This window comes from Castor canadensis, chromosome 5 (genome assembly GCF_047511655.1).
Source record: "Castor canadensis chromosome 5, mCasCan1.hap1v2, whole genome shotgun sequence".
NCBI lineage: Eukaryota > Metazoa > Chordata > Mammalia > Rodentia > Castoridae > Castor > Castor canadensis.
The window spans coordinates 165,147,395-165,171,058 of NC_133390.1; the positions used below are offsets into that span (position 1 = coordinate 165,147,395).

General features: G+C 37.9%; 1 protein-coding gene across 11 annotated transcripts in view; it reads right to left on the bottom strand.

Moving 5' to 3' along the window:
* Ptprt (protein tyrosine phosphatase receptor type T) overlaps nucleotides 1–23,664 on the bottom strand; it is a 1,025,960-nt gene that overhangs the window by 212,070 nt on the left and 790,226 nt on the right. For all 11 annotated transcript variants that reach the window (XM_074074791.1, XM_074074788.1, XM_074074793.1 and 8 more), the window contains exon 12: nucleotides 9,544–9,817. In XM_074074791.1, coding sequence (XP_073930892.1) covers nucleotides 9,544–9,817 — 274 coding nt within the window. The remainder of the gene's footprint in view (nucleotides 1–9,543; nucleotides 9,818–23,664) is intronic.

The window sequence follows — 23,664 nt, forward strand, 5'->3', positions numbered from 1 at the left end:
TTATAGGTTTGGTTCATGTCAATCTCTCTCCCAATAAATGGAGTTTATGAGTTTGCAAAACTAGAGACAGTGATGTAAAAGACAGAACTTGACTAAAGTTCAGCCTCCAGGAAGGGCCTATGAAAGAGTTGTTCCACTTCTCTAGTTGTCTAAGTATAACATTCCCAACCTTCTTTTGAAATCTCACTCCCTCTTCTCCCTCCATGCACCCAGTGTGACAACTGGTGTCTTTGCACACCCTGGGCTTCACGGAGTTTGTTCTTTCATCCCAAGTTCCCTCCTCATGGTGACAGTCTATTCAAATTTGATTGATGGGCTTTAAAAGTCTGTGCCTCCACTCAGATTTTGCTTATTCTTTCTTTAGTATACCTTCTCATTCATCTCCATGCACAATACCTGCAATATTCTAATAATAATGCTTGACCTTGACTACTAATTTTATGTCAAGCATCACATTTACTTGCATTTTATCATTTAATGTTTACAAATATTCTTATAAAGTTCATACTAGAGCATCAAAAATTTCCAAACAAGAAAGAGAATCAGAGAGCTTAAGTCACTTGCCTAAGGTCACATAGTTGATCAGTGTTAATATATGCAGTAGGAGAGAGCTCATGCTAGGCATATTAATCAAAAACGTTGAGGTGAAACAAATTTGAAAATCCATTAATCTTATTTAATAGCATTAATAAGTAGCATCAATGCCATTTTATAGCACAGGAAACAGAACTGTTGAGTGCAAATGACTCCATTAAATTCTAATATTATAACCTCAGACTTTACAGATTGATATAGAAAGGACTGATTGAGTATATGAGCAAAAATATTCCTATGATATTGACCAGCATCTCCTTAGGGTCCTTTATGTAAAAAAAAAATATATATATATATAACACATATACTTACACATATACTTACATTTGATACATTTCCCCTTAACAGCTGTTATGAAAAATATGCATGCATCCTTCTATCAAGTAAGAGAAGCTGTGCAAACCTGTTACTTGTTCCTTTTTGCTTGGTTTCCTAGAAGCTCAAGAGGCACAGATAATGCACCATTTCATTAATCACCTGTACCACCAGTCTTTGGCTCAATGATTACTTTTCTTCCACTATAGATATTTGAGCTAATTTAAAATTAGCAACATGAATATACGTATATTCATATGCACGTTTCCCATGTGTATGTAGAAGACTCTTGAGCTAATTTAGAAGTTGTAACAATATGAATACATGTATATTCATAAACATACACACACATGTTCATACACATATACCCACATGTTAAAACATTCTTTCGTATATGCACATATGCTGAATATATACATTTTTATGTTAGCAATTATACTTTCATATGAAAGATCCTTAGAAGCTTGCAGAGTTATCATTCCTACTGTTTACTTCGTACAAGAGTTCCAGTGAGTTTAGGAGAGCACATCTCATCTTATTTGATAAATGGAAAGACTGGAAAGTTTGGAAAACAAGTAGTTGGTTCATGTAGCTATTAAATGGCAGAGACAGTTCTTAAACCTAGGAATCCATTTTACAAATTCAGTTTTCCCCTACTTTTCACCATTTCGGTCAATTACTTTGGAAGGACCTGATGGAGGGAGAGATAGAAGCATATGGAAGCTTAGGCTGCTATTTTCATGAGCCATTTTGGAACTAGGATCTGCGCATTGAAGCCTCAAGGCCCAGGCTGACAAGATTATCAGCTGTCAACATTTGGGTAACCTTAATCTCCTTCTCCAAATGAATTTAAAGTATATTTGCATGGGAAGGAAAATGTTCTTGCTCCCTCAGGTCTCATACCATGATAATAAAATCTGTAAGAACTGTAAGTGAGTGAAAAAATAAATTAACAACCTGGGAGAACTCATCATGGTATTTGTATAAGGTGACACTCAGGGAATTTCCTTCTTACCTGAGGAGAGTAGTTGGAGCCCCAGCAGAGCTCCAAGAGAATTCAGAGGTTTTAAGAGCATGTAAAAAGGCTCAAATGATGGGAAGGAGGCCTGGAAACAGAGATGCCCAAGAAGGGATTGTGAGCCCCCAAGGAACAAAATCCACTGAGGACCTGAAGGAGTCTTGAGCACAAACAGCAGGTGTGAAACCCAGGCTCTGGTGACAGAAAGAATTGGGAAGGGTAACAGACTGAGGCTTTCCAAAGCAGCTATAGAAAGTTTGTAATGATAACTCTCCATTCTAATCCAGTATTCTTTCATAAGGTTGCTTTAGAGCTAATAACATCCATAAAGACGTTCTTGACATGGGGCTATGGTGACAAATCAGCAGAAAGGTTATTGGGGACTTTTGGATCAGTTTTATTTTTGTTACTTGGCTGAGACACTGATAGGTGGGGCTGACTTAAGGTTTACTGAGGTTTCTCACCTGTGTTGCATGGCAGCATCAGAAGAACCCTGCCTTTCAGAGTGGAACAGCGCACAGTGAATACTAGATATCCCTTCCCTAGACCTCTATGGTTGTCAAAAGGAAAAGTTGAAGCTAAGATTCCTCCTTCAGGTGGATGTGACTGACTATGAGATTCCAGGGGGCTTCTGGCATCCCATCCATCTATTGGCAGAAATGGAATCACTTTGCGAGACCATGCAAGGAAGTGGTATAGGTACAGTCAACTTGTTTAGTGTCTGAGAAATAGCAGGTGTTCAATAATAGAAAGGCCCCATGTTTTGTGGTAGGAACTGCACAGGTGCATCATGAGTGGGTCTGGGTGTTATGAGAATTTGAAGGCAAAGTTCAGTCATCATGAGAAAGAGAGGGACTCATTAGGGATGTTCTCAAACACTGCTCTTCTCCTTCAAGGCACATAGTTAAAAGGCACCACCTCATTCTTTTTGAAGTTAAGCCTGGCCATGTGATTACCTTTGGCCAATGGACTGTGGAAATGCTATGTATCATTTTAGAAACTTTTAGAGCCAGCACTTATCTGCCATATTTCTCTTTCTCTGATGTGGTGATAGTGTCAAGATGAACCATCCATCAGCCTGAGTCCCTGAGTGACTATGATAAGCAGATTCCTTCTGCTGACCCATTTTAAATATGTAGCAGAAATGAAAAAAATATTTTTTCTGGTCATCCACACGTTTTGTTGATGTTTGTTACTATAGAAAAATTTAGTTTATCCTACTCAATATTGGAGCTTTCATATAAATTCCCTGATGAAATATCCAAGACCCAAACTTCCATGTGATCATCTGTGTGATTTTATCTCTAACCTGTTTGAACTTGAGTCTCTTACAGATCCCCATTCTATGGTCCATCTGTGCTTCTAGTATGTGACATTTGAGTAGTCACTAAGGAGAGAATTGGTAAATGGGCTGAAAAGAGTAACATTCTTCCCAAAAGACAAGATTAATTATGTCAAAATATTCAACTGTTGTCAGGTTTGAAATCATGTGTGAGAAGTTAAACAGAGGAAGAAAGCCTGGGTGAATCATGGGTGAGTCAACAGATGGGGTACAGACATGAATCCTGAAGTCCTTCAGAGTTAGGAAGGTATGCCCTTTCATGTGAAATGTACATTCTGGGCTATATCTGGTAAAGAGGATTCAACCCACCTGTCCTTCAGAAAAGAAAAACCAAAGGGAAAAGAGAAAAATATTAAAACTATGTTGCTACAAGGTGCTTTTACATACATTGTTTATGAGATAGATCATTAATCACATTATAATGTATCGAGATAGTTAAGAATACTGATAATTCAAAGCTAAGTCTGTCTGATGTTCGACTCTTAGTTCTTACCATTCCACCAACCCACAGAAAACTCATTCGCATATGAACATTCTTTCCACAGTGCTTGGGCACAACAAAATATAATTTCTTCCATTTCATTCAGAGACACAGACTTTTCCCTAATTTAGCTCTACCTAGATAATCCCAACTATTATAATACGAATACACCACAAACATAGTGACCTATTCAACATAACATCTGGCTTCCAACTGCTCTCAAGAGGCAATTGAATTCAAGAGCTGGAAGAGGAAGTAAGAGAAAGAAAACAATTATCCTTCTACTTCCCACTTTTCTTATTTAGCTCAGCAATTGGCAGAGGTATCATCCAGGTTAACGTACCCCTGCATGATGAAAAGGATATGGAAAGGAAAGAGTTTTCTTTCTGTATAAATAGAACATGCATAACAGCATTGCCCAACAAAAGGTGGCTTCTGATAGATATTTGCATGAATTCACACACTTGTTTTGCATCCAACCGTTAATTATGGTCCTTTCAACTTCACAATCATGTCTAATGGTGGTGGGGATGCAGAGAACAGTAGATTCAGCAGACCTCATTCTGGGAAGAGTGGGAAAGAAAAAAATGTGAAAGTACATTCACCCGCTGTTTATAACTGAGACAGCTACTCTGGGTATTATTTGGAGGATATGGAGGAAATCAAGACTGTCCAGGATCCTGGAGTTTGGGAAATAAGACATCTGGGTGGGAATTCTTACTGCTATGAAGAAAAGAAGGTCCTTTAGGGTTCATCTGTTTATCATGAAATGACTCAGAACCACAACTCTCTGGCTACACTGAATGGAAATTCAGATTGTTCTGATACTTATTTGGTGCCTTTATCCAAGATCTTTACATATTTAATCCTCAAACTGTACAAAGTATGGATTACTATTTCAATTTATAAATGAGGAAATTGAGGGTCATATACAATAAGGAATAGTTTACACCCTCATCCATTCATTCACTCAGGCACTCAGTCATCCATCAAATGATTATTGATTGTCTATCATGTGTTCAATACTGAACAAAGCATGGAGAATACAGCAGCAAGTGAACAAAATTCTAAAACTTGAGAAAAAGCAAACAACAACCATCCTCAACCCCTGCCCCCACAGTTGCTCAGTGTAATGATAAAGGCATATTCAAAGTTATAAAGATAAGAGTGGGTTAACCTGTGAGTACTGGTGTGAGCACCTAGGCAATATGGTTTAGAATTTCAGAGGATGTCACACTGAAATTCAGTCCTAAAAAGGTGATAAACTTCTAGCTCTGCAAACAATGAAGAAAAGAGAGATTTGGGTAAAACAATAACTTGCACCAAGGCCTCTAAGTGAGCAAAACATCTTGGAATGTTTGATACTTTCTTAGGAAGTGTACAAGACAGGTGGAGAAGTTAAAATGTAGTTGACATGGCTTAACTGTATCTGAAACACAGTGGTAGGTTTGGGGAAACTCTTTTTAAGAAGAGCATTGGAAGAAAGGAGTCTATCAAATAACAGCGGGAATAGGAAGAAAGTGATTAGAGATCGCAGGAATCATTCCATTTGAGAAATAAAAGAAGCTGCGTGTTACATATCAATGAAATGACTTTGGTGGCCAAGAGTAGGTAGTTGGTGCTGTCATATTTTCTCAGAAAGGTTGATGGGGGAAAGATTTGATTCTTCAAATCAATAACAGTGGCCAAGAGGGGAGACTTAAGGAGATAGAATTTGGCTTTGTATAAGGAAAAAAAGCTCTAATAATTTTACCTGCTTCACAGAGGAATCAACTCCTTTTCACTCCAGAGAATTGCAGTAATCAAGCTGAAGCCCTGCCAAGAATGCTTTACTGGAGTTTTTTTCTTACAATCTAGATTACACGACACTTCAAAGTCCCTCTAAATCTTACATGCTATAGATTCATAATATAGGTATATCCAAAACAAGCGGTTACAATATGGTCTGATTTGTAAGAAAGACAACACCGAGGACAATAGCCCCACAAAATGGAGTGCCCTGTTATTTGCAAGAAAGCATCAATCAGTAAATATGAGATCACTAATCAAACAAAATTTCCTACACAAATGTCTGTGAACAATTCATCTTTCATGAAAATGCATGAAAAGGCTTGTAGCATTATGTTTTATTATGCACATCGTACTTAAAGTCTCTATGGTATTCATGGGGCTAGATTGACATTCTTCACATTCATAGATTACAATAGAATTTACAAAATGTCTTTATTTTTGGTGTAAGAGGCAACATTTAATTAATGACTTTTACACTCCTAAAGCTTATAATTAATTATTTGACATACTATTGCATTTTTATATTTGCTTATTTTGGGTGTCTCCCCCGCAAGAATGCAAACACTATGAAAGCAGAGAATTTTGTTGGTCTGGCTTTCTGCTGTATTTCCAGACCTAGAAAAGTTCCTTTTTGGCAAAATGTGTGTGCTTGATAGATGTTCTTTTAATTAATCAACCATATCTAACTCTTTTAATAGCTTAATTAAAGTTACACAGTCACTAGGGTTTTGTATGCAGGCAGTCTGATTGTAAAGACTAGATTTACAGCTACTCTGCTAAGCTGACAAATTATCCAGATATCCATAGAATAAAGATATCTGGATCCTAAATTCTCTTACCTCATCTTGAGTAAAACTTGCAGATAGGGAAGAGTGTAACTGGTAGTGAATTATTCAACCTAGCCCACAACAATCCTACAACAAATGGCCATTTTTGTTTTTAGTTTAATTTGTTTCAGTTATATCGAACTTTGCTCCATTCTTTGTTTCTAATCTTTTATTGATATGAGTTTTATGGACTCTGGCTTTTAATTAATTCAAACTATTTTTCCCTTTTATGCAGGAAGAACACCACTTTTTTCCCATCTAGTGTTTTTGTCTTTTGTCTTGTTTTAGAGTTGCTGATTTCCTTTGTTTCGTTGTAGATTGTCATTTTTTGACTTTTTGATCACAGATTGGAAGGGTGCCTACATGTTTAAAAAACACACATTAAAAATTTCTCAGTATCAAAAATAAAACAGTAGTCACTTATTCTGCCTTGGCTAATATGAGAAAAATAGCAGATTTTTGTTTACACACTTCAGTCTTCCAAACTCTCAGTTTTTGTTCAGATAACAGTGAGAGACCCAAATCACAGTTGTATGTATGTTCTTTTTAAGTAATTATTTTTTACATTAACTTTCTGTTTTCTCACTCTTTAGAGCAATTATTTAGCAGTAACACAATGTCTGATTAGTTTCATGCTTACTGTGGTTCTTTATATTCCATATTTCTCTACCCTTGATTTCTTTATTTTGATTCATTGCTTGGTCAGTTGACCTTTGGATGATTTATTCAAAGGGCTTGTGGGAGCCTCTGCATTCTGAGTATGTCTTCTTGATATATTTGCACAAGAACAACAGACTTTGCTGATAAGGAATTTGTGGGTTACAACACTTTTCTCTCAAAAGTACTCTGGGCTTAACAGCATTGTCTGTTGCCTTCTATGATATGTAGAAATCCGAGAGGGGCCAGGCAGAGATTTGTTAAAGTGGAAATGGCTGTTCTGCTCCTATGACCTTTCTACCCAATTCTTTTCAGTAAAACAATACTAATGACAATGATTTCAAGCAATGTGTAGTTATTTTTCTGGCCAGAAAAATACAAAATACAACTGCTTTTCCTCTCTGTTCTTGTGAGGCCAACTCCACTCCCAGACATATTGCATGAGCACTCATCCAATTCTCTTCCTGTTTATATGTCATTACTGGGAAACTTAGTTCCAAAACGGGAGTACACAACATCGGGTAGACAGCACAAGCCATGAAATGTTCTTGTTCACCTTGGAAGTAGTAATAGAAAATACTTCTAAGATAAGACAGTTTCAGAGTGTCTGACTTCTTTTCTTCCCAGTGGCAAATTCTGTGTTTGAAGGAATGTTCTATGATGCTATGTTTGGGGAGAAAGTTCTCCAACAGCTGTCCTGTGTTGTCTAATGTTCCACTGAGGGCCAATCATGCTAGGGTTGGAGAAACTCTTAAGATAATTTGTCTTGGGTTCTGTGGGTTTGGACTATTTCTAGGCTTTATGGGTATCATGGTGGGAATGTGGTAGACGGTGAATGGAGTGCAGGATGGAAACCCAGCCACCTCTCTGATATGTAATAAGAGCAGGAAAAGCCACACATTATCAGAGAGTCGTGCTGAGCCATTCAGAGGCCCAGTGTGAGATGTAGAGATCTAAGAACAAGATAGGTTCCAAATGCTTCCACCCATCTTTATGTCTTCCTACTCAGTACATCAGAGTGGTGCATGTAGAGGGAGGACCAGATGGACAGGTGGAAGACAGTCTGGCAGCTTCTCTTTGTAGCTTCATACTGTTTGTGAGGAGTGTTGCTTGAACAAGTAATAAATGCAGAATTGAAATACCAAAGTGGAATTTAAATAGGCACGTGGACATTTTAAATGTTAATCAGTTCCTCAATCCAGGTTTTTATCCCCGGCAATGACCATTACTGACACACTGAACTCTGTACCTTGACTGCCCAGAGCCTACACAGGCCACTTCACCATTCTCGCTTTTGTCTCAGCCTTTTTCGGTGAGCTTCTTGCTTGTTCAGAAACAGTGTACCACATGGCACATGCTAAACATCCTTATATTTCTATATGCTTTTGGTGTACACATCCTAATGTTAACATGAACTACAGGGCTTAGCATATGACAGTGTTTATTACATGCCTATTGAATGAATTAGAAAAACCTGGAGTGTATCCACTTAAGCAGTGTGGATGGTAAATACTAACTTAGGCTATATGAAAGTCTAGCAAAAAAGAAGACCAGATGGGTATGTTTTTAGAGAGGGTAAGCAAATGGTATAAAATACCTTATATAATGAAAAAAAACCCAGCAATCAAAATGTGGTTCTATTTGGCTTTATAGACCCCTAACAGCCAATGGGTAGAAGCTATAACCAAAGAGATATTTAAGTTAAGTACATCACAAAGCTTTCATAGACTCTCAAACTCCTCTCTCTACTCCCACAAATAAAGATCAATAAGATGAGTTCTTTGTTATTGTGGATATTCAAAAAATAGTCACCAACACCAGTTGGCTGTGATGCAATAATATTGACTGAAGCACTATTCTCTCTTTCTTTCTCTCTCCCTCTCTCTCTCTCTCTCTCTCTCTCTCTCTCTGTGTGTGTGTGTGTGTGTGTGTGTGTGTGTGTAGGCGGAGTGGTGCTAGATGACCTTTAAAATCCTTTCCAGCCCTGTGATTGTATGGTGTTATGACTGGCACCACTGCTTGAACAAAGAAATATTTGACACAGAAATAGCTTGTTTTTGAGATAAAAATTATTTTCAAATGTGATTAATGGTAATGGTAAAGGGAGTAATATTCGCAGATCAAATAAAACATGCTAGTGTATCCAGGTAGTATGTTGATAGCCATTATTGCAGCTAAAGAAATGAAAACTCAGTTAGGCCATACGATTTGCTCAAGTGTAGCACCTCTTCTATGATTTGTCATAGGAGCCTGCAAACTTTTTCCATAAAAGATTTTGGGGGTATACAATGTCTGTTGTAAGTACTCATTGTTAGTGTTAAGCATCAAAGCAGCCACTGACATTATGCAAATGAAAAGGCATAGCTACATTTAAAACAGGACAAAACAAAACAAAACCAAAAAGGCATGGAGCTGGATTTGGCCAATGGGTCTCAATTTATTGACCTCTGCTCTTCTTGTTTCAGAATGGAAAAATTAAAAAAAAAGCAAACAATGGCCTCTGTGTGGCCACACTTACTCCATTTGCTTTGCTGAGTGCCTGGAAGTAGATGCTGTAGCTTTTCAGTGGGGAGAGAGGAGGGTTCCAGTAGCCATTGTATGTCTTGTTGTCACCCACTGTAAATGGCTGGGTGACAGGCAGATTAGCAGGCTTCAACTCAGCAGCAAAGTAGTGTAGGGAATCAATGCTGGAGGCATTCCTGTAGCTCACAGGTACTGAGAAGCATTCAATGATGTCAGCTGCCCTCCGGGATTTCTGAAGTCGCTCCTCCTTGACAACCAGTTGATAAACACTAGATAGGAAAGAGCAGATATGGATGAGCCACTCTCTGGAGGGGTAAGCTATCTAGTGCCCATTATCTATACAACTTTCCCTGTGTGGAAATATCATAATCATTTCTGCTTACAATGAGTTGACAGCTTCAGATTTTCAAGCCCACTACTTTGTGGAAGTCTATCTCCATTCAAAGATCCCAAAGTCACCTCACACGAAACATGTCAAAAATCCAATTCAGCCCCAAACCCTACAGACCTGCTGACCCTCTTTCTACATGTCTTTCCTTAGTGAATGGTAGCACCATCTGCTAGATGGTCAGATCCTGAATCAAGTGCTCATTCTCAGTTCCTACTTCCTTGGCTCTCACTCTTCATCTACCTTCAACAAGCCCTTTGGACTCGACCTCAGCAGCATTGCATCTGCCCTTGCTCTCTTTTCTCTTCCCACTGTACATGCCCCTTTTCAGTGGGGGAAAGAGGAGGGCTCCAGTAGCCATTGTATGTCTACTGGGCACTATCCTATTTATCACCTGGACTCAAGTGTACTCTTTGCTTCTCACTTCTTTGATCAGTTGATCAGTACATCATTGATCTTCCTAATCATATAGCACTTCCCTTCTTCAAACACTTTCATAGCTTTTTCATGTTCCAAAATATATAATGTAAACATTCTAACATTTGAATCCCTTTGTCCTTGGCTTCCAGCTTTCCTTTCAGATCTTCTCATGATGTCTTTACATTCCAGATCCTCTAGAACCCATGCTATGGCACAAATTTCCTCTGGAGCTCATCCCATACCATCACATCTTATGCTTCCTATACCTGAAATACCCTCCAGTCCTGCACACCTCTGTCTATGGAAGTCTTTCCATAAAAGATAAACATTTTTTCACCTCCTCTGTGAAGCCTGTTGAGATCTGCCCAGTCCAGATGAGTTATTTCCCCTCTTTGCTTTTCTCCAACTCAATCACTGTTAGTTGGTTTTGAAATAACAATTGTCTCACCATCTAGACTTTTAGAAAAGTCCTTTTAGAAAATGACAGTTGTGGCTTAGTTATCTATAAATCACTCTCTCAATACATAAGTTACCCAGCAGGATTTCTGACACCAAACAAGTGATCAATGAATGTTTGTTGAAATGAATCAAATTGGATTGAATTATAGCTGAAAGCAAGGATGGAGCCAACTTTGACTTATGCAGAAAATTTAATCAAGGTAAACAGTGATTCCCTGGAGCTCTTGTCTAGTGATCTCATATCATTCCTTTTAACTTAGAAGGATTTAGGAAGGTGCTAGTGTGTGTGGAGAGATGACTGAGGCTTTATTGAATATCAACTGAATGCCAAAGTGTATAGATTGTCATTGTAGAAGTTACTCTAAAGTTTGTGAATTAAATAACATTTCCTCATCTCTTCAAATCTGCACAGTGTGTATGTCTCTTGAATAAGTGCCCATATTTCATAAGACTTTTTGTTGCACAGATATCTGGGGCTCATGATGTAAGACAGATGATCAATTGTCCAGAGAGTCCTCAAAAGGAGACTTATCTGAATTAATGAGGAGGATGCAGCAACAGTTCCAAACCAATCATTTAAAGATGGCATTAGTAAAGTAGCACATGATTTATGAAAAAAATGGTACAGATTCTCCCATCCTTTGATGAGATTACCCTTCCAAAGACACTTGGTCAAGAAATACAATTTGAGTAAGGTACAAAACACAGGGTTATTTTATTAATGTTTTAAAAAAAGCTACAAGAGAACAGGCAGTACCAAACCACAGGAGAAGAAAAGACAAGAATCAGAGAGTAACATTGATTCAGCTGCACACAATCAAACCCTTAAACAACAAAAACCAATTAAATGACAGGAATCACCATATACCTATCAATACTAACACTGAATGTTAACAGACTTAACTCCCCCATCAAAAGACACTGTTTGGCAAACTGGACTAAAAAGGAAGATTCAACAATTTGTTGTTTACAGGAGACCCATCTCATTGACAGGAACAAGCACTGGCATAGGGTGAAAGGCTAGAAGAAGATTTACCAAGCCAATGCCCCCCCCAAAACAGGCAGGAGTAGAAATACCTATCTTGTACAAAGTAGACTTCAAACCTGGATTGATCAAACAAGATAAAGAAGGACACTACTAATAAAAAGGAGAAATACACCAAAGGAAATAACAATTATCAACCTATATGCACCCAACATCAGTGCACCCAATTTCATCAAACATACTCTGATGAACGTAAAAGCATATATAGACTCCGACACAGTGGTAGTGGGAGACTTTAATGCCCCCTATCACCAATAGATAGGTCATCCAAACAAAATATCAATAAAGAAATTCTAGAACTAAATCACACTATAGATCAAATGGACCTAGCTTATGTCTACAGAGATTTCATCCAACTTCTGCACAATATACATTCTTCTCAGCAGATCATGGAACCTTCTCCAAAATTGATCATATCTTAGGGCAAAAAGCAAGCCCTAGGAAATATAAGAAAATAGAAATAATCCCATGCATTCTATCTGATCACAATGCATTAAAACTAGAACTCAACAACAAAAACAATAGCAGAAAATATGCAAACAATTGGAAGCTGAACAACACATTGCTCAATGATCAGTGGGTCATTGATGAAATAAAAGAGGAAATTAAAAGGTTCCCAGAAGTTAATGAAAGTGAAAACATGACCTACCGGAACCTATGGGACACAGCAAAGGCAGTCCTAAGTGGAAAGTTTATAGCCATGAGTACATATATTAAAAGGACAGAAAGATCTCAAATCAATGACCTAATGCTACATCTCAAACAAGAGATGAAAAAGAAGAGCAAGCAAATCCCAAAACAAGCAGAAGGAGAGAAATAATAAAAATAAGGGCCAAAATTAATGAAATAGAAACAAAAAAATACAAAGAATCAATGAAACAAAAAGCTGGTTCTTTGAAAAAATAAACAAGATTGACAGACACCTGGCAAATTTGACTACAATGAGGAGAGAAAAACCCCAAATCAGTAAAATCAGAAATGCAAAAGGGGAGATAACAACAAACGCCATGGAAACCCAGGAAAACATCAGAGACTACTTTGAGAACCTATATTCCAATAAATTTGAAAATCTTGAAGAACTGAACAAATTTCTAGATACTTACGACCATCAAAAACTGAACCTAGAGGATATTAATCACCTGAATAGATCTATAACACAAAATGAAATTGAGCCAGCAATAGTCTCCCAAAAAAGAAAAGTCCAGGACCTGATGGATTCTCTGCTGAATTCTATCAGACCTTTAAAGAAGAACTGATATCAACCCTCCTTAAATTGTTCCAGTATTACACTAACCCCAAAATCAGACAAAGACACCTCCAAAAAGGACAACATAGGCCAATCTTCTTAATGAACATTGATGCAAAAATCCTCAATAAAATAATGGCAAACTGACTCTAACAACATATCAGAAAGCTCATTCACCATGACCAAGTCGGCTTCATCCCAGGGATGCAGGGGTGGTTCAATATACGTAAATCTATACATGTAATACAGCACATTAATAGAAGCAAAGACAAAAACCACTTGATTATCTCAACAGATGCAGAAAAAGCCTTTGATAAGATCCAACACCACTTCATGATAGAAGCTCTAAGAAAACTAGGAATAGAAGGAAAGAACCTCAACATTGTAGAGGCTATATATGACAAACCTACAGCCAACATCATACTTAATGGAGAAAAACTGAAACCATTTTCTCTAAAATCAGGAATGAGACAAGGGTGCCCACTATCCCCACTCCTATTCAACATAGTCCTGGAATTCCTAGCCAGAGCAATTAGGCAAGAAGAAGAAATAAAAGGAATACAAATAGGTAAAGAAACTGTCAAAATATCCCTGTTTGCAGACAACATGATCCTATATCTTAAAGATCCAGAAAACTCTACCTAAAAACTCCTAGACGGCATAAACAGATATAGCAAGGTGGCAGGACACAAAATCAACTTACAAAAATCATTAGCTTTTCTATACACCAATAACTAGCAAATTGAGAAAGAATATCTGGAAACAATTCCACTTACAATAACCTCAAAAAATATCAAATACCTAGGAGTAAACTTAACAAAGGATGTGAATGACCTCCACAAGGAGAACTACAAACCCCTGAAGAAACAGATCGAGGATGACTACAGAAGGTGGAAAGATCTCCCGTGCTCATGGATTGGTAGAATCAACATAGTAAAAATGGCTATACTACCCTAAAGTTCATTTGGAAACACAAGAGACCGCGAATAGCCAAGACTAGTCAGCAAAGAGAACAATGCTGGAAGTATCACAATACACGACTTCAAACTATACTACAAAGCAATAGCAATAAAAACAGCATGGTACTGGCACAAAAACAGACATGAAGACCAGTGGAACAGAATAGAGGACCCGGATATGAACCCACACAGCTATGCCCACCTTATTTTTGACAAAGATGCCAAAAACATACGATGGAGAAAAGACAGTCTCTTCAACAAATGTTGCTGGGAAAAGAGGTTATCCGTCTGCAAAAAACTGAAACTAGATCCATGTTTAACACCCTGTAATAGTATCAACTCAAAATGGATCAAGGACTTTAATATTGGACCCGAAACTCTGAAGTTAGTACAGGAAAGAGCAGGGACTACTCTGGAAGCAATAGGTATAGGCAAGGACTTCCTCAATAGAACCCCAGCAGCTCAGCAACTAAGAGAAAGGATGCACAAATGGGACTACATAAAATTAAAAAGCTTCTGCACAACAAAAGAAATGGTCTCTAAACTGAAGAGACCACCCACAGAGTGGGAGAAAATTTGCCAGCTATACATCAGACAAAGGCCAGAATATAGAGGGAACTCAAAAAAACTAAACTCCCCTAAAATCAATGAACCAATAAAGAAATGGGCAACTGAACTAAACAGAACTTTTTCAAAAGAAGAAATTCAAATGGCCAAAAAACACATGAAAAAATGCTCACCATATCTGGCCAAAAAGGAAATGCAAATCAAAACCACACTAAGATTTCACCTCACATCTGTTAGAATAGCTATCATCAAAAACACCGCCATCAACAGTGTGGGCAAAGATGTGGAGAAAAAGGAACCCTCATATACTGCTTGTGGGAATGCAATCTAGTACAACCACTCTGGAAAACAATATGTAGGCTTCTTAAAAATCTAAACATAGATCTGCCATGTGATCCAGCAATCCCACTCCTAGGGATGTACCCAAAGGAATGCGACTCAGGTTACTCTAGAGGCACTATTCACAATAGCCAAGTTATGGAAACGGCCAAGACGCCCCACTACTGATGAATGGATTAAGAAAACATTGTATTTATACACAATGTATTTTACTCAGCTATGAAGAAGAATGAAATCTTATCATTAGCAAGTAAATGGATGGAATGGGAGAACATCACCTTGAGAGAGGTTAGTCAGGCTCAGAAAACCAAAATTCATAAGTTCTTCCTCATATGTGGACTTTAGATCTAGGGTAAAGGCAGTAATGTTGTTGGATTTGGGTCACATGCTAAGGGGAAAGCACATATCAGAGGAATAGGGATAGGGAGGAAACCCAAAACTTGAAAGTGTTTGATGTCCCTACTGCAGATGAGCTGTTACAGTAACTTTAAAATGACAGAGGTCATTATGGGAAGGTGACCAGGAAGTAGTGAAGAGGTCAGGTAGAAATGAATCAATTCAGGTTGTAATACACTTGTGCATGGAAGCAATGCTAGGAATCTCTCTGTATAGCTATCCTTATCTCAACTAGCAAAAATGCTTTGTCTTTCTTATTATTGCTTATGTTTACTCTTCAACAAATTTGGAGAAAGGGGCAGAACAGGTTCTTCCTGGAAATGAGGGGGGTGTGGGAGAGAAAAAGGAGGTGGGGAGGGGGCAGGGGGAGAAATGGCCCCAACAATGTATGCACATATGAATAAATGACGAAAAAACAAACAAACAAATAAAGGCCAGAGAGAGGCTCCTCTAAAGAACATGTGACATGGTCCATATGGCAAGTATTCCTGAGTTTCTTTGAGCATGGGGAAAGTCAGCCATGCAAATGAGGAAAGGAATGGGCATGTGAGTATATGGCACCCTTGATCAAATGTGGCACATGGATAGAGGCAAGCAAAAGCTCAGTGATCATGGCTGTTGTTATGCACACCTCTGAAAGAGACCCTAGCAGCCCCAGAGTGCATGTGAGTGACACAGGAGTGAATTTGACCATTGTCTCAGATTTCATGCTGCATCTGAGTGTGTACCATGTTCACATGAGAAACTGAATCATCTGATACCTCACTCAAATGAAAGTACCATCCAGATAAATGTGACAGGCCTTTACTTTGGCTCTTAAACAAGTGCGGATACATCTGAGTGTGTCTAACTTTCCAAAGTGTCTATGTATGTTCATCTATGTTCATGAAGTGAGCTGGAGCCAGTCAATGTCTAAATTAAATTATGATTTCAATACTCACTCTCTCCTCACTTCTGGGGTCCTTTTTGAGTAAAAGATTCATATGTTTAACAGGACAGCTAATCTCAAAGATCTCACTGCAAAGCAGCACAAAGACTTAAGACCCAAACCTAGAAGTCATGGGATAGAACAGGAAGGGTGCTTGTAACAGACTTCTCAGGACCTGAACTGCTTTTCATAAACCAGCAATCTCAAGGAAAACAGTCTGTAGAGTGCTAACAGTAGCTGAACTAATTGAGAGTCCACTACTCAAGGGACTCTGATCTTTGAGGGAAAGGGCAAGAGGCAATAAAAAGGAAAGTAGTGACTTCATGAAGCAGCCAATCTCTTGGGCTCTCCTGCTGTGGCTAGCAATAGAATCTAAAAATACTCTGCATTGCATTTGGAGGCATGTGACCTTCCAGCCCTCACATCCTCCTGACACAAGAAGGAGCTACCAATAGCCTTATCCCCACTATCAGGAGTTAGAAATAGCTGTGGGTCACTTCTTTCTCTTGAGACCCAGTCTATACCTAACCACCACTTTGGTTGAGCTTGTCCATAGGAAAAGACCTTTGCCTTGGTTTCTCAGACAGCCTTCTTATCCAACCTTCAATCCTTCTATCATATTTGATCACTAAATTGAGTGTCTCAAGAGCTAGATCCCTCTTCTAGAATCACATTCTATCATCCCTAGCTCTCATATGTGGGGTGGATCAAGAAGAGCCCAAGACTGGCCTCAGGTACTACCCATGATGGGCATGAAATTCTGCAATTGTAGACTAAGAAGATGGGTCCTTACCAGATCCTCAACATTTGACTGCTGCCAATACCAGTGGAGGAAGTCATTAGCCTGAAACCTCACCACCTTCTCCTCCCACCAATCTGATCATTAAAGATCCACTTGTTGGGGCTGTGTGCAATGGTTCACATTTATAATCACAGCTACATGAGAGATAGGAGGATTTTATTCTGACACTGGTCCTTGGCAAAAGTGCAATACCCTATCTGAAAGAGGCTTGGGGCATGGCTCAAGTGTACAACAGTTGCCTGGGTAGCAAGCATAAAGCCCTGAGTTCAAACTGCAGTACCTCCAAAAATAAAAATAAAAAAATTATCCTCTTGCCAATTTAGCCAAACTCTACAGCCAGGTTAGAGATCATGCTGCTGGACCAAAGTGTCAAACTGCAGTGAAAGAAGAAACTCAGATCATTCCTTCACAGTTCAATATCCATTGTTTTTTATCTACCTTCATTCTTTCCCCACAAATAAACACAATATATGTAGGGGCATTGAGCTTTTTGCCTTTTTTTTTTTTTAATTTGGTGGCCTAAATTGCTTGGCTGTATCTCAACCAGACTTACGTGAAATCACAAAGAAACATATGGTTCCCATACGAGTGAGATTATTGTGCCAAAAGCATACTCAGCAACTCCCCCTTGCCCTCTGCATCTGCAGCTTGTCCATTCAGACGCAAATCTGCAACTGTAGCCAGAAAACTGGAAACTTTTTATGTCAGATAAATCTGTTTGCCAGTGGATCCAGCCCCTCTGAAAGACCAGGGAGCCACCATTAAAGAGTAGGAGAGAAGGAGATTTTGTGACATGTATAAGTTTCTGTTCCCTGAAGGAAACACATTGAGAAGTGGTGTGAGAAAGAACCAAGGGACTAGCTCTTATTTTTTGATTCCTGTAGTAACTTTGTTCTCATTCTCTTGAAAATACATTTATTTAGGAGAATGCTCTCCTCAGATTTTTGGTAATAATAAATTCACACCTAAACAATAAGAATCCCCCCAAAGTCTTATCTTCAGCTCAGAAGAAGAAGTTGCAATAAACTATTCAAGATTACTTGTAAAGAGAAGAGATATTTTTAGTGGGAATATGCTGATAGCATAAAAGAAGAATGACTTGAACTGCTCACACCACAATGCATAGTATTTACTCATGCATTTTCCCTTCCTGTGTCACCTTTTTTCTTTATCTCAGTAGGAAGATGGACACTTATGTTCATTTTCTTTTCATGACTTATCCTAAGGGTCTACTATTTCAGAGCTCAGAAAGCTTACACTGTGCCGCCATTCTGTCTTGCTCACTATAAAGTGACTGTTATAAGAGTTTGTACTTTCAGTTTCTGCGTCTTCTGCCACCTGAGGCAAGAACATTTCACTCTAGTTCCGGGTCCCAAAATCTTCAGTGTCCACTGAACAGTTGCATCAGATGCCCTAAACAGTAAAAACTATAGGATCCCTCCTTAGGCTTTAGAAAATCCTGTCACTTAATCACCAGGCCACTCTGATTCCTAAGCTAGTGATTCAGATGGTAACTTTGCTAATGTTTTCAATCATGACTCATGCTTCCCTGAGCAGATTCCACTGAGGGGAGCAAGGTTCATCAGAGACATCCTTCCATCATTAACAATTCCTATGGCACCCTTTCTATATCTAGTGCAGAGTTCTCCAGCCAGGGCTGAACCCTTTCTGAATGTTGACTTCAGATGACAGATGGAGTATCAGCTTCAGTTTCCAAGTAAAGGTTGTCCAACTCCACAAAGGTGAACATTTTGGTTCATATCCCTAAAAATGGAATGGATTAATACATACATACATGGAAATATCACAAGGAAACTCCCTGTATACGTTACCTTTATATCAAACAAGCTAAAATGTCATCTTTTTCATTTTGTCCTTTCTCTTTTTTCTTCTACAAAATCAGAGAACAGGAGAGCAGAAAAAGTCCTGCCCAGTGGGGAGGGCTGGCTCCAGTGGAAGCGGGGAGGTGATGCGGAAAGGAGTAGGAGGCAAAGAATGTTTACACATGTATGTAAATGCAAAAATGATACCTGTTGAAAGCACTCTAGGAACTGGGGGAAGGGAGGGATAAAGGAGAACGGTAGAGGGGGTGAATTCATGTATGATATATTTGACACCTGTGTAAATGCCACAATGTACCCCCACCCAGCACAGCAATAAAGGGAAAAAAAAGCATGGTTTAGTTCAGGGCCTTCCAGCAACAGACCCTCAGTTCAGGTTTCACACAAATGACGTATTAAGGACATTGCTCCACTAAGGAAGTGAGGGAAGCAGGAGAGAAAAGGGAAGGAATCCTATAAGAGTATATTATCAGGTGAAATCTCAATCTCAGCCTGATCCTACAAGGAATGCTTGTACCTCAGAATTCATCTTATCTCAAGCTAAGGGCTTTTTAACCCCCTGCAGCAGTCAGTTATTGGTTGTTGGATATGAGAACATAATCTTTTAGGCATTCCCAACTCTGTGTGTAGGTAAGGCAGGGAGGTTCCAGTACCTAATGGCAGCCCTCCAAAGCAAGTCACATGGGAACCATTTGTATCAAAGCCCGTATCAGCTGGGGATGGGCACACTATAGAAAAGGGAGCAACAATGGTGTCCCATACAAGGAACTTTTTGACAATGACCATGTGGTACTTGTGCAAGATCAGAGACCTATTTTGGCAAGGTATTATTCAACCTTTGTTTCTAGCCCCATGTGAGGCTAGAATAATGAGAGATAATTTTTCATCAATTTATGTGGCTTCTCCAGCACTGATTCAAGTGTTGACAGGAAATTGTCATTTCAAAATCCTAAAGGTTGCTCAATTTCTGTAGCTCTCAACTATGGCTGTGCATCATAGTCACCTCGGGGCTTTAAAAATGCTCATTGGCTCCATCCCAGACCAACTGAATCAGAATCTGTAGAGATGGGACTTCACCCAGTATTGGTAATTTTTTCAAGCCCTTAAAAATGATTTTAGTACATAGCTATGAAATGACAAACCTAGGTGATTCTGGTATTTATTACTTTTTATTCAATGGGAGTATTCTTCTTACAGTATTTTCACTCCCTTAAAATCATTGATTTGGGTCATTCCAAGTTTACAAAAGCATTATTTCATAATTAACAGTCACTCTTTATTACATCTTGAATCATTGTCCTGATTTATTTTTTTCATAGTTTTTATCAAAATTGAAACCCCTTGTCTGATTATTTGTTTACTGTTTTACTCTCTGCCCCTAAATAGACTGTGAACTTTATGAAGTCTGGAATCTTGCTGTTTAGTTCATTTCTTTTAATATCATGATCAACACATAAAACTTGTTCACTATTTATTATAAAAATTTATAAACAAATTTTAAGTGCACACTCACATATATTCTTATCACATAACCTCAATAGCTTTCAATATGCCATCCCATTTGCCTTTTTACTTCTCCATGCTAATAACTGCTCATCCAATCAAGTCACAGATCAAATGTCACCTTTCTGAGGAGCTCTCTTGACTGGCAAACCAGAGCTGGTTTCTCCCTCATCTGGTCCCACATCTCTTAGAACTTACTTCTATCATACCTGTCATTGTTATGTATTGTAATAATAGGTTCACCCATCAGAAAATGTTTACTGAGTGTTTATTAGGCAGTATATTAAGGCCATTCCACTGTTATTTCATTTGACCTTTGCAACAACTCAGAGTCAGATATTATCTCAATTTGAACTTATAAGAGACCCAAAGTAGAATAGAATGGAAAATTGGGGTAGAAAGGAACTTTCTCAAGCTGTTAAAGGCCATATACAGGAAGGATAGGAGACTAAATGCTTTCCCTCTAAAATCAGGATCAAGACAGTGATGTTTGACCAACATTTTAGTGGAGATTCTAGCCATTGAAATAAAGCAAACTTAATTAACTTAATGAACTATCTTAATTAATAACACAAAGTTTAGAAAAGAAGAAATAAAATTTATTTGCAGATTATATGATCCTGTATGTGGACAATTCTAAGAATTTTCTACATACACATACATAAACACAAGTAGAATTGATCCATGATTTCAATAAAATCTCTGAACACAGCAGCAATATGTTAAATAAATTGAGTTTTATCACTAGAAAAGAGTAATCTAAATTAAATATAAATGAATCCATTCACAATAGTATCAAAAAGAATACTTAGAAGCAAATTTAACAAAAGAAGTAAAATACTTATGCTCTGAAAAATAAGAAATTGATGAAAAAATAAGAAATTGAACAAGATATAAATTAGTGAAAAGACATTCCATGTTCATGGATTGGAATAGTTAGTACTACTAAGATGACAATTCTCTGCAAATTTATCTATAGTTTTTGATATCATAAAAACCTTTGCAAAAACTAGTAAGTTGTCCTAAAATGTACATGGAAATGCAAGGGTCCTAAAAGACAAAACAATTCTAAAAAATAAAAACAAAGTCATAGGACTTTCAGTTTCTAATTTTATAAATATCAATACAATTTATATGCTGGCAGAAGGACAGACATATAGATCAATAAAAGAGAACTGAGATTCCTAACAAAGATGCTGAGAAAATTCAACAGTAACAAGATAGTCTTTTCAGCAAATGATGCCAGGTTAATTGAATATCCACATGCAAAAATCAAAATTTAAATCAGGCGCTGGTGGCTTATGCCTATAATCCTAGCTACTTGGAAGGCTGAGATCAGGAGAGTAGTTGTTTGAGGCCAGCCCAGGCAAAAAGTGAGACCACATCTCAATCAATAGCTGGGCATGGTGATATGCACCTATCATCCAAATCTACATGGAAGGCTGAGATCTGGAGGATCACGGTTCTAGGCCAGCCCCCAGCAAAAATGTTTGTGAGACACCACCATATCAAAAGTAAAAAGTTGGGCATGGTGGCGTGCACTTGTCATCTCAGCAAAGAGGGATGCAAAATAGAAAGATCACTGTCCAGGCCAATGTAGGCAAAAAAAAGAGACTCTGGCTCTAAAATAACCAGAGCAAAATTAGCAGGAGGTATGACTCTAGTGCTAGAGTGCCTGCCTAGCAAGTGCAAAGCCCTGGATTAAAACCTCAGTACCTCCCTTCAAAAAAAATTCTAAATTTAAATTCACACTATACACAAGAACTAACAGAAAATTGAGCATAGTTATAAATGCAAGAGCTAATACTATAAAACTTCTAAGAAAAAATCATTTATAAGCTTGAATTTGGGGAAAAAGTATATAAATAGAACACTAAAAGCATGATCAGTGAGAAGATAAAGACACTGATTCAATTAGATTATTTTAAAATTGGGCTTCAGACCCTATTAATGAATTAAAATATAAGATACCTATTAAGGGAAAACATTTCTAAGTAATATGTATGATAAGACTTACATCCAACACATATAATGACGACTCAATAAGAAAGAGAACAAAACAATTAAAAATTGGCAAAATATTTCACTAGACATTTCATCAAGATGAAATAGAAATACCTAAGAAGCCAATGAAAGCATCATTAATTATTAGGGAAAATATAAACTAAAGTAATGATGAAAAACAACCACATACTCCTACTAGAATGTCTATAAGTCAAAAGAAAGATAGCAAAAGTTGGCAACAAAGGAAAACTGAAACCATCACACATTTCTGTTGGGAAGGTAGCATGATGTCATCACTTTGGAAGACAGTATGGTGGTTCTTTTATGAGGTAAATATCAAACTACTATTCATCTAGCCACTCTACTTCTAGATGTCTATCTAAGAGAAATGAAGATACATGTCAAGGCAAAACAGTAAACAAATGTTCATAGTAGCATTATTCATATCATCTAAAACATGAGAACAATCCAAACATCCATCAATAAATGGATAAATAATATGTAATACAATAGAGCTATACAATAAACTATTACTCAGCAATAGAAAACAAACAAACTACTGTTACATTCTATATGAATGAAGATCAAATCCATTATGATAAATAAGAGGAGTCAGATGAAGAAGACTACATGTTGCATGATTCATTTATAGGAAACATATAGGACAGAAATCAGATTAGTAATTCCCTGGGACTAAGGTGTAGTCCAAATGTATATGGGCACAGGGGATTTTACAGTGTGGCAGAAATGTTCTAAAATGGCATTGCAGTGGTGGTTGCACAACTCTGTACATTTATTGAAAATCATTAGTGAATCTCTAGCAATAAAGGAAATGCAAATTAAAACCACACTAAGATTCCACCTAACCCCTGTTAGAATAGCCATTATTAACAACACCACTAACAACAGGTGTTGGTGAGGATGCGGGGGAAAAAGGAACTCTCTTACACTGCTGGTGGGAATGTAAACCAGTACAACCACTCTGAAAAAAAATTTGGAGGCTTCTTAAAAATCTAAACATAGATCTACCATATGATCCAGCAATACCACTCTTGGGGATATACCCAAAAGAATGTGACACAGGTTACTCCAGAGGCACCTGCACACCCATGTTTATTGCAGCACTATTCACAATAGCCAAGTTATGGAAACAGCCAGGATGCCCCACTACTGACGAATGGATTAAGAAAATGTAGTATTTATACACAATGGAATTTTA